Source organism: Frankliniella occidentalis, unplaced genomic scaffold, assembly GCF_000697945.3.
Source record: "Frankliniella occidentalis isolate FOCC.00 unplaced genomic scaffold, Focc_3.1 Scaffold267, whole genome shotgun sequence".
NCBI lineage: Eukaryota > Metazoa > Arthropoda > Insecta > Thysanoptera > Thripidae > Frankliniella > Frankliniella occidentalis.
This window is the reverse complement of record NW_026267393.1, coordinates 195,882-208,263: the sequence shown is the minus strand read 5'-3', so window position 1 is coordinate 208,263 and position 12,382 is coordinate 195,882. Positions and strand designations below refer to the sequence as shown.

General features: G+C 43.6%; 1 protein-coding gene across 1 annotated transcript; it reads right to left on the bottom strand.

Annotated features, from left to right (window-relative positions):
* Nucleotides 1-1,055: 1,055 nt before the first annotated feature.
* On the bottom strand, nt 1,056-5,773 carry LOC127750837 (uncharacterized). The gene is made up of 4 exons (XM_052273383.1): nt 5,190-5,773; nt 4,991-5,103; nt 4,679-4,910; nt 1,056-4,577 (listed from the first exon to the last, which is right to left on the bottom strand). Exons 1-3 carry the CDS (start codon nt 5,452-5,454, stop codon nt 4,680-4,682), a joined length of 609 nt encoding a protein of 202 aa, XP_052129343.1. The 5' UTR covers nt 5,455-5,773; the 3' UTR covers nt 1,056-4,577; nt 4,679.
* Between the last annotated feature and the right edge of the window lie 6,609 nt (nt 5,774-12,382).

Below are 12,382 nucleotides of genomic sequence, written 5' to 3'. Positions count from 1 at the left end.
AACACAGAACTTAGACACGACACGACAAGAAACGAAACGACACGACACGACACAAAACAGAGCAGAGACTAACGCAGTCAAACACAGAGAACAGAGCACGAGCGCAAGCAACAAGTAACTCAGACAATGTTGTCGGGTGGCCGGGGAAGTCATTTTATATTTTTCATACCCACCAACTGAAGTCAAAAGTATGTATCACTATAGTCAAAACTGTATTCCGACAGAAAAACATCAATCTACTACCAGCGTAGTTTTAATAAAGCCGAAATGCATTGCAATTTTTTATTTTGTTATAAACAACAAACGTACCGAACGCATTTTCTTTAATTAATAAGTTACGCTGCAAGCAGTAAATTTTGGGTAGAAACCCTGGCTGTGAGGGACTATCGGGCAGCCAGAATTCAAGAGGAACAACAAGAATGTAGTGCTAGGCTTTAGGGTTGGCAGACGACAGACCACAACCGTAAACAAAGCGAAGTGGTTAATTGTGTTTTTGGTTTTTGCTGTGGTTTGCATTGAAGATTAAAGCAACGGCATCACTTAAAACACCCGTTTCCCGAAGAGGGTCTAGAGGACCATATTTACAGTGGACTATTCGTTCTGATCAGCGAATCCCTAGAAGCACTTTGCACTCCCGAAAGAGTGCTTCAAAACCTTCAAAACAAGTTAGGAAGAAGTTAAATCGGTGAGTAATTTGTCTGTTTTGATCAAAACTTATAGTGAGTGGCTTTAGTCCGCTTTAGTCCGCTATGTTAAATGTTTTTCTTTTTCTTGCCATAGACATCCACTAAATGAGCTTATTAAAAGATCAAAACCAACACCCCGCAAAGATCCCTTGCCAGCGCATAGGCTGCTTGCTCTAAATGCAGCTCCTACTTTGAGCACAGCTGCTGTATCCACTGAAATTCATTCACATATTAATGCTCCTTCACCTGAACAATCTTGGGAAAGAGTTCCCTCATCTGGACCACAACCTGATGTTGTGGATATCACTGAAAGTGAATCACCATCTGCACTGCCGTCTTTTATTGAAGCTTCATCCCCAGAGCAACTTCCGTCAAATGGCACACACCTTTTAGAAAACTTCCTTCACGTAGAGGTGAGAAATAACAAGTTTGTGAAACCATGTTAATTTTCATATGCATTAGTACTTAACCAGCAGCCAGCAACTCCCCTGAGTAGCACAATTAAAAAACTCTCTAATACTATGCGTTAATTCTGTTCCTAGCTTCACGAGGAGGATGGTTTTTATCTCGTTTCTGAGGGTGATAATGATGCTGCTGAAGGAGAAGAGATTCCGGATGATACAAACAGTGAGGTAGTGTAATGTGATGTGAAAAGAAAGTACTTGGTCAATAGAATATATTTTTTTAATATTTCCTCTCTTATTGTTCTCAGGACTCCTTTGTACTTAGACTAGATGAAGTGGAGGACGAGGAAGATGTTGTGGATGTCACTGAAAGTGAATCTCCACCTGATGATGATGCAGATGAAAGTTTTGATGAGACATCAGCTGAATTTCCTAGTCTTTTTATGTCTGTAGACCAGAGAGCTCATATTTTGATGCTTTTGGCTACAATGACACGCCACAACTTGACATACCCAGCTGCGGAAGACATCATGAATCTGGCTGGCGTTTTGTCAGGACAGGATATATATGTCCCGTCAAAACACATTATCAAGAGAACTATTGAAGAGTACTCGTGTTCCCTCAACGAACATCATATGTGCCCCTGTGGAAAGTACATTGGTAGAGTCAACCATAGCACATTCGAATGTGCAACTTGTGAAGAGATTACCAGCACTTCAGAAAACAAGAAGAAGGGAAACATATTCTTATACATGTCGCTGAAAGAACAGCTGGAAGCACTCCTAAAACATCATTCTGTGGACATTTTAAAACCTCAAGATCGTAATAAAATCTATCAGTGTAATTATGAAGACATTTATGATGGAAAACATTACAGAACGCATGTCAGCGAGAATACTCTTACCATAACTTTTTTTGTGGATGGTGTCCAGGCTAGTAAATTAATTAACCCTTTCATATGCTGAATGAAATAGTATAAATTTCTTTTAGTTTTAATGACAAAATATCTGTTTCAGATTGCTACTACGAGCAAGAAATCAGCTTGGCCTGTCCTTGCATGCTTGAATGAATTGCCTTTGCCATCACGGCGGAAACACATCTTTCTTATAAGTTTATGGCTCAACCTGAAGAAGCCTAATTGCCATGAGTATCTTAAACCTTTTGTTGAGGAATGTGTGTCCTTGGAGGAAAGGGGAATATCTTTCGAAAAAGATGGTTCTGTGTGCCATTTTAAAATAAAAGTTTTGATGGGAATAGCTGACACAATTGCCAGACCACTCCTTAGAAATTCAACGCAATTTAATGGTGAGTTTTCATGTAACGCAATACACACTTCTTAAATCTAAGTTAATTACTTGCTCATCAATTACTAATGTATACATTGTTAAATACAGGGCGGTATGGTTGTGGTCTCTGCCTTCACCCTGGATTTTGGATGAGGTACCAGAAAGGACATACCCGATCGTATTCCACATTTGAGAGGGAATATCCTTTGAGGACTCACAATCACGTGATGCAAATGGCAATAGCTGCAGAGATGTCGCGCAAGCCTCAAAGAGGCATCACAGGTGTTTCTGTTTTATCTCAGCTGAAGAACTTTGACATGGCCCGTTGCCTAGACTTGGATTTATTTCACGCATTGGTAAATGTAGCAAAACGCTTTGCACATCTATGGTTTTTAGAAAAATGGAGTAAGAAACCATTCAGTATATCTACAAAATTTGCTGAGGTAAATGCAAGACTGCTTCAAATTACACCCACTTCAGATGTCTCCAGGAACCCTAGATCTTTGAAAGACAGATCTGACTACCGTGGTCACGAATGGTTTCACTGGGTTGTAGATTATAGTATTCCAGTTTTAAAAGGCATACTACCGGCAAGATTTTTAAATCACTGGGGCCTATTAGTTCATGGAATTGCTCTCATCATGCAGAATTCCATTGCTAAAAGTGACTTGGTTTATGCCAGTCGTTATTTGTCATATTTTGTAAGTGGGATAGACCATTTGTACGGTAAGCACCATGTAACTATCAGTGTACACCTTCTTACTCATATAGGAGCCAGTGTAGCTGATTTTGGCCCACCTTGGGCTCATTCTGCATTTATATTTGAAAGTTTTAATGCCGAGATAAAACAAGCTGTGAAGAGCAGTAATGGTGCCAACCAGCAAATTTGTAAGGCAATGCAAAAAAAGATTGCTTTGAGAAAGTTAGAAGAGGATGTGGGAGAATCAATGACAGATGCACAGCAGGAGTATTTAAAAAATGTGCTGTCTGGTCGACAATATGCTCTCCCCAATCTGACAATAGGAGACGCTGCTTTATTGGGCATACCACGGTCTGGTCCTCTTCCCCTAGAGTCATTCGCAGCACTGCGGAGGGCAGGTGTTGAGTGCACAGGAAACTCGACATTTTTATCTTATGACCGCTGTCTCCTTAACAATGAAGTTTATCACTCTTGTAATTATTCTAGAGTGACTAAACAAAATAATAGTGTTGTACTCCTCACTACTGATGAGGTATTTGTCATTGACTCTTTTGTTGTTTTTGAAAATGAATGTTTTGTTTTAGGGAACATTATAGAAATCTGTCGCCAAAAGAAATTGTGCGATATTACTCTACCTCATATAATGGTTTTACAAGACACGGTAGAAGGAATGAGAAGGTGCTTTCCAGTGTCTAAGATTGATAGTAAACTGATGTCGTTTAATTTAAATTCACATTCAGGTGACAGTTTAAGAATTGCTTGTATCAATGTATTAAAAATGGAAATGTTGAGGTAAGAAACTTAATTTGAAGGGAATTTAATTTATCAGAATAGTATTTATAAAATGTGTGGAACACATTTGTTTACAAATAGCATGAATATTGTCTAAGACTTGTTTTGTTGATTAAAGTTAAGTCTTGTTAAACATAAAAAAGTTTGAACTGTTTATACAAACAATATGTGTAGGACATTTTCTCCACTTTTATAGCTTACCAAGAGAAGCCATCTGTGGTACAATTAAGCTTATCAGTTTAAAACATTAACTGAGTTTCTGAGAGGTGTATGATTCTGGTCTATTTCACCTCGAATTATCTCATTTGCTTTATCTACTATAGGGGCAGTAATGTATCACAGGTTTGAGAAGAAAACGTACCACCAAACTTGACAGATAGCTATAACAATAAGGACTGCTTCACGTTATGATCTTCTAAAATTTTAGTCCTTTAAAATGTTCTTAGTTTTGTCTCGAATGTGACAGTAGTTGAAATACAACTGTTGACGTTGAGGACAACAATTCAGATGTTCAAAAACCTTCCATTTGTATGTTAATGTTTTATGTATGACATTATTCATTACAAATCATTTTGTGCTTTCTCTTGTCATCGCAATGTTTTCTTTTACCTTCCTACGAGTCTTATTTACAAATATAACAGCAATTATAAAATGAAATAAATACAACTATTTTTAACTGGTATTCCTGTTCCCACCGCACCCATATTATCTGAAACAGTGAAGAGAAAATATAGAAAATAGAAAATCAGAAATAAGATAAAACAAAAGGTGTCACACACCACACGGGACAGCCTGATCATTTAAACTCACCCTAAAACTTCAGCAGTCGCACCCTGGACCTATCCTTTAGATGAGGCGAGGAGTAATACAGCTTCTCTGGGGTGTGCTGTGTTGGAACTAGCCACTTTTCGAAAACTTCTTTGTCGTCTGGATGGTAGTACAGGACTTCTCCCTCAGAACGCCGCAGCCAATGTGTGACCTGCCCCATCCACCCCGTGATGCCCTTCTTCTTGGCCAATGCTTTGGCAACGTCATCCTGGTCCTGTATAGACATGAGAGCACATAATTGACGGATGCACGTTAAGACTCACAGTGTATTCGTTAAAAGTATGTGTAGCGCACCTTTCGTTTGAGCCACCTGCTTATGAATTTCGGGTCATCAGTCTTAGGATGGGTGCTGCTCAGGGCCAAAGTCAGGCATGTATGGAAGATGTCCTTCACCTCCGCACGATCACCTGTGCATGAAAAAACATACAAGTTAGTACAGCAAACGGTAAACAAAGTGGGGAGCAGGCGAGGGACGACGCCAACCAGAACTTACACGAGACGTACATCACACGACACAACGTCCGATCAGTCTTACCCCCGGGGTGCCCAGGGGACGACAATAGATGGACGTCCTCGGCCCCTAAATCTACAAGCACATCAAGAAAATCCCCAACAGGATCCTGGAGTAAGGGATGCCCCTTGAAATCCATCATACTTTGGCAGTCCTCAACTTCACGGTCGACAATGGCACGACGCGGCACAACATAATACTCGTCGGAGCGCATAGAGCAGCACAGGAACCACGGCTCGTAGAACATATTGATGCACTAGCACACGGCGTAAAGGTAGAGGTCTGCACTCGACAACTTCCTTGCACAAAGTGGTAAAGTCCACAAGCCCCGAGCGCATACGGGAATGCCCAGCAGTGGCGAAGGGTGAACGGTAAAACCGAAGTGGGGAGGGGAGGGGGGGGGGCACAACACGGCCACGCCACGCCACTTTGGGGCAGCCCCACCAGCCCAGCTGTACCGGGTGTAACTGGGAATGCGCAACAGTGTTGCGGGATACCCGCGGCTGCAGGGGCCATGGCGCCTTACGGGCTAACTGGGTAGGCAAACCCGCAACACTGTTGCGCATTCTCAGTTACACCCGGTACTTCTTGTGGTACTCATTTTAGGGAGGCCCGGAACGAGCGTGAACAACAAATACCACTCTCGGAGTGCGGAGCGAAGGAGGGGGTGCATGGGGGAAGGGGTTTTGAGAGGGGAGCGGGGAGTGTGCTACCCCTTAGCCTCACGCCCCTCCGGCCCCATTAATGGCCAATTGGCAGTAAGTCTGGTGGCGCCTTGCGGGCAGACTACCAGTACGTCAGTTCGTCTGACAAGTTGCCTACTGTCGCTTTTGCAGGCGCTGTAATGGTTGCAGCACAGTGGGAAGTACAGACCTCAGGACAGTCTGCGGTTGCAGGTGCGCAAGCTGTTTGCGGTCATAGTTACGGACGAGTGAGAACTGCAATCTACAGATGTAGCAGGGAGTTGCGCTCGAGGACTGTGGTGGAACTGTTGTTGAAACTGTAGTTTGGATGACGGTACAGAAGCCGAAACGTGGATTACAGTGCAGTTGCAGCAAGGCTGTGCCTCAGAGACACTCGACAAGTGCTTTCCGGTATGTAAACCGAATAGGCTGGTAATGCCTAGTTGGACTGGGGACGGACTACAGTTTCCTGACTGCAGTTCGTCCACTACAGTTTCAACTACAATTCATCTCGTGATCCTTCCGCCCGGGTCCACATTGTGGTCATTGCCTTGGTAGGGGCTGAAGGAGCCGTCTGACCTGTAACCTGGAAAAGCCTGGAATTCTGGAAGGTTTCTTCTACCAAAAGCCGAAGAGAGTAGCCCTCTAGCCCAATTCCCTGATTTTCTGAAAATCTTTGAACATTGAACAAAAAATGCCCACATTGTGGACACGTCGTCGGTAGGGATAGTTCGCTATGACCACAATGTGGTCAAGCTGGCCCCAACGTGTTAAAACTTCGGCGATCACAGGGCCCAAAACGAACGTGTGGAGAAAATCTGGAAGTTTAAACCAGCAGGGTTTTGTCACTGGATAGATATTTGTGCCAAATTTAGCGAATTTCTGAATTTGGCGGCCCGTAGGTTGGCTCTCTTGCTGGTTAAAACTTCGGCGATCACAGGGTATAAGTCAAAGGACCCAAAAGGAACGTGTGGTAAAAATCTGGAAGTCTTAACCAGCAGGGTTCAGTCTCTGGATAGAAATTTGCTTCTTAAATAGCGAATTTTCGACTTTGGCGGCCCGTAGGTTGGTAGCCCTTGTAGTTAAAACTGATTTTTGGAGTCCGTTAATGTTTTTTGACTTTGTGGGACCGTCTCTGGTGTTTAGTATTTTTTCTGGAGTTTTCGAGGGTTTTTTTTCCGGCCAGAAAGTTTTTTGGCCAGAATTAGGCAGGTATTTTGGACAAGTGCAGTGGAGGTATTAGGTACGCCTCAGCTTGCTCAAGGTTCTTCATACTTTCTCCAAAAAAAACCGCCTTAGTTACATTTCAAAAACCAAATTGAGAAATATATTTAACTAATGTAGGTTAGGGACGGCGAGCAGCGCCTAACCATGAAAAAGTGCATTAAAACTAGGCTGCGCACATTGAACTGAACTATTGATATGAAGGCACAGGTTAGGATACATAAGCATGTGCAAAGTATGTAGAACTGCATTGCACTGAAGTACAGGTTATGGCGTCGGCGGCCAGACAAGACAAATTCACACAATTTACAAAAGAACCCAACCAGTACTCACTTCCAATTTGATAATCTGATCGGGATAAGACGGGTTGGTCCACTTAACCTCCGCAATTTTGCCGGGATCACGATCCTCCTCCGGCACACATGCAAGATCAACGATGCTGGTCTTTTTGTCGTCCATCCAAAACGCCTGCACACGAGCCGACGCCATTACGAGCGTAAATCAAGACACTGCTTCTGCGGTTCGCTCCACTTGCACAACCACAATAATAACTGCTCGGACTCACTCAAACGACAAAGTGAAACTTCTTGAGGACTCGAGGCTTTTCGCTTTAAAAGCTAACTGGGTGCGTTCTCAGATGTAAATCTCGCGAGCCGGTCAGAAAGGGACAGACTTACTGAACCATGACTGAACATATTTTCTTTCTTATTTTCTCAATATAGTATGTAGAAAAATCAAATCAAAACCATGAAAAATATGTAGAAATATTTGTTTAAAATATTAGAAAAAGAGTAATCTGAGTTCATGATAACTCGAAAGAACACAACGGTAAGTGACGTCACAGCAAGTGACCACAGCCAAAGCCTACCCCAACAATCTGAGGGTTGAGCTGACGGCTCACGGCTGGTTCCAGTTCTGTCGTCGTGTAGCTGTGGGTATATCCAGGGGTCCTAACGCGTGTTCGGTACACCGCGATGTACCGTTAGTGCAAATAGTAGTTGTATATGCTGGGTGTCTTCGAGTGTTCTAGCAGTGTGAATAGGCACAACAACAAGCAAAAAGGTAGCAGAAAACCTAAGCTTGCGCTAACGTGGCAGCAGATGATATAGTTTTCATTTTCAGTTAGTGTGCTTTAAATTAGGTTACATAGTCATATGTAGGCCTTGCCGAGAGTGGCAGAGCGTAGCAACACAGTTATCAGGGGAACCCTAACAAAGCAAAAAGCGGTCTACTAAAAGGAGACAAAACTTGATTAACAATGGCCACTCGCATAGCCGCGCCGCACGGTTCTCCTCTGTAGGCCGGCGCGGCTATGCGAGGGACACATCTCCGCTAAATGGCTGGCCGAAGGATTAAGCTACAGTGCTGTACGTGTTATTTAGCTGCAAAGCTGTTGAACAGTAATCAGAGAACAATCACAATCCACACCAGCAGTGTATGGCGGTGAGCAGTGGTGTCAGGCTAGTAGAGCTTAGCGCAGCTATGAGAGGCGCGGCTATGCGAGTGGCCACTGTAATGCCCTTTTTCCGTTGGTTCTGTCCAGCCGTCCAGCCGTGTCTCCGAGCTATTATGCCTCCAATCTATCTCTTTTGGGGGTGATAATGTTACATTCCACCAACCACCAACCCAATATAAGCAAGACAGCTGCTAACCATATTTCTCCTGATGACGATGATGCCGTTGAGGCATTATTGAAGGAACTTAATATGAGCAAAGGATATATAAATTTTACTGGGAAAAGAGTAGATATAACCAAGACGCAGATGGAGGGAATCCTGGCCCCGCTAAAGGGGCAATGCTTTAATTGCTTTTACTCCAGAGATTATCACAAAAAAGCGAGCTAACTTGGTTAAATATTATGTTTTACGGAAGGCACGCAACCAAACCGATTGGCGGTTTTTTAGCCCGCCCTTCTGCTTTTAAAAAAGCATTAAAGCGGGATTATGCAACCGCTCTCGTGTCCGTCCGTCTGTCTGTCCGTCGTCCGTGTAAGAGGAAGGAGATGAGCTAGAGGTCTACAAATTTCAGGGTATCTTAGGGGTCACTCCTGTACAACGAAACGCCTGGTGCAAATCCTAGCAACCACCCCTAAGGGGGGTGAAAGGGGGTAAAAAAGAAAAAAGGGGTTGGTCTAAAAAGTAGAAAATCAATTTTCTTTATTGTCCCCTAAGGGGTAACTCGTGAAAGTCGACTCTTTTAGCCTAAAATTTCGTCCGTTTGCCTCTATCTTGCACCGTTAGGGCGCTAGAGAGGTTTTTACGACGAAAATACGGTGAAAATGACCACGTTGCACATGAAGACGTACAAGGAGGCGTCCAATCGTAAAATGTCAGAGGAAGTACCCCCCAAAACAGCACAGTCTGAGTCCGAAAGTACCCTCCGATTTGCCGTATCTTTAACCGTTTAGGAGCTAGAGGTAGATATATTGAAAACAATTGCAAAAAGTCGAGTTCAAAGACTGTTTGACAAACAATAATATACAATCTGCGCGTGATCTTTTTTTTAATTCTTAAGCAAAGCAGAAGGGTGGGGTGTAGTCACGGTGTTGCCCCGTTACAGTCTTTTGTCATGTACACGGAGCAAATTTCTAGGGCCGCAGGCCCCCCACCGGACGCGTTAGTTTACTCGAATATGCAAAGTGATTTACCGGTCACGTTATTTATTTGATTATGCACTTCGGTAAATCGCGAGACTGACATCACCGCCGGCAGGCCAAGCAGGCCCGGCCCCTGCCGAACGGAGTTGCCGGCGCAGCGATGTGGAGCTGGCAACTCCGTTTGACGGAAGGGCGGGCCTGCTTGTTGATCTGGTTGCGCAGCTCATGGATAATAAAAAATTTACAGGAGACTATGCTGTAGTGAAGGATTCCCATGGCCGTAAGTATAATTATTTGATTGTTGGTGACATGTTTGTGATATAGATATGGTGTTTCTAAGAGATGCTTTCATTTTCAGGTGCCAGCTTTACTCCTGATGCCACAATGATGTTGATTTTTGAATATGACAACCGAAAACATTTATTTGAAAGGGCCGTTCGCCACGCCCCTCTCTGGGAGGAAGTGGCTGCTGCACTGGCTGTTGCCTTGAGCTTGAGCTTGTACTTTGACTCTAAAGCTCAGGTGGACAACATTGGTGGCGACAGTGTCGTCCTGTCCTGGCCTTTCTATGAGCCCATGCAGCAGGCCCTGAGGGGTTCTGTGACTGCAGACTCCAAATGCTGTAGGGTCCACTCCAGGGTGATTCTTTCTCAAGTGATCAAATCAGAAACGGGCGAGGTCACAGATCGCGTTCAAACTTTACAGGTAGGTTAATCGGACCAAAATACGAAAACAACTTTGAGGATATGCCCCCGCCTTTTGCTCGGCGAGCTGCAGAGGCTTGTGCGAGAGGCTATCTGTTTGGTAAACACAGTAGACAACATAACCTCAAACTTGTCATTTCAACTTCGATTAAACGATGGAAAAGGGAGTACAGGAAGAGACTAACCTCGTAAAATCAACTTATAACTATGTTAAAAATATAACAAAGTCATAAGAAGATGTCTATTACGAAGCACAAGTTTGTCTACGGGTGCTCGCGTCATGGCGGACGAGCAGAAGGCGGCCGCGCCACGCTGAAAGTCATTAAATTTCTGATTTCTCGGAAAAATTAAAACACACCTCCCTGTTTTTTTTTTGGCGTATGTCTTCTTTGTGTTTCGACGTATTTTTTGAATGCTGTTTTTCAAAAATTGATCCACGATTCCAAGTTTGATGCTGTTTTTAATTTTTGAATCGACACTTTTAAAATTAAAAAATTTACTCACCATGTAGGAAATTTCATGCACTTTCCGGCGCTGCCCTCAGATTTGTGATTGGACGAGTAGTTTGGCAACAGTATGAGAAAAGGAGCGAGGTGGACGCGCAGTCAGACGCCTACTTTAAATCCTTTTTATTTTGTTCCTGGTATTTGGCAAATGTTCCCGTGGAAAGGGATCATCCCCTGATGGCAGAAGCTCGACGCCTCGGCATAGAAAAGGCCAAAAAAGATGGGAAAAATGTTTTTCATCTCCTAAGGGGAAACTTGTGAAAGTAGAGCCCTTTGGGCGAAAATTTCGTCCGTTTTGCTCTATCTCTCACCGTTTGGGCGCTAGAGTGAGTTTCTCTCACAAAAGTGGCCCAAAAATAAATTTATTAATTTTCGAAAATATTGGATGGTCTCCTAAGGGGTAATTCGTCAAAGTACAGCCCTGTGGGTGAAAATTTTGTCCATTTTGCTCTACCTGTAATCGTTTACGCGCTAGAGGGTCCTTTTAGACGAAAATAAGCTAAAAATTGCCATAGTGAACAATGAGATGTAGAAAAAGGCCTAAAATCCGCAAAATAGAAAGGAAACTTTCCCCCACCCCCAAAAGACGTTTTCTAAGCAGAAGGGTGGGTTGTAGTCGCGGTGCTTCACCGTTACATCCCTTCCTCAAGTATTTGGGGCAAACTCAAAGATGACGGATTTAAGCGGGCCCAAGGCCCGCTACATCATTCGATCATGTTTTTCAGCAAATCGCGTGACAGAAATGGTCGGGCCGCAGGCCCGACCATCGCCGCCGGCAGACCAAGCAGGCCCGGCCCCTGCCGAACGGAGTTGCCGGCGGAGCGAAGCGGAGCTGGCAACTTCGTTTGGCGGAAGGGCGGGCCTGCTTGTTTAAATAATAAAAAGTTTTAATGCTGATTAATCAAATGAATTCCAAGACAGGAAAGTATAGGTGTCTGGAGCGAGCCCGAAGACTCGGGATTCGTGAAAATGATAACCAAGACAGTAGTGAATCTGAATCAGACGATGCGGAACCACCAAGGAGGTTAAGACGTCGTCAGCAAGGTAACTTCCTCAAATGTCAATAAAGCATTCCGGTAAAGCCGAAATTCTGAAGAATACAGGGGACAAGAAAACTAAAGTCACCATAATAAAGCATAGTTTTTTCTGTTTTGCTTCTTCCTTTCATTCTTCTGCATTCCAATGACCACGTTGCACATGAAGACGTACAAGGAGGCGTCCAATCGTAAAATGTCAGAGGAAGTACCCCCCCAAAACAGCACAGTCTGAGCCCGAGAAAACCCTCCGATTTGCCGTATCTTTAACCGTTTAGGAGCTAGAGGTAGATATATTGAAATCAATTGCAAAAAGTCAAGTTTAAAGACTGTTTGACAAACAATAATATACAATCTGCGCGTGATCTTTTTTTTAATTCTCAAGCAAAGCAGAAGGGTGGGGTGTAGTCACGGTGTTGCCCCGTTAC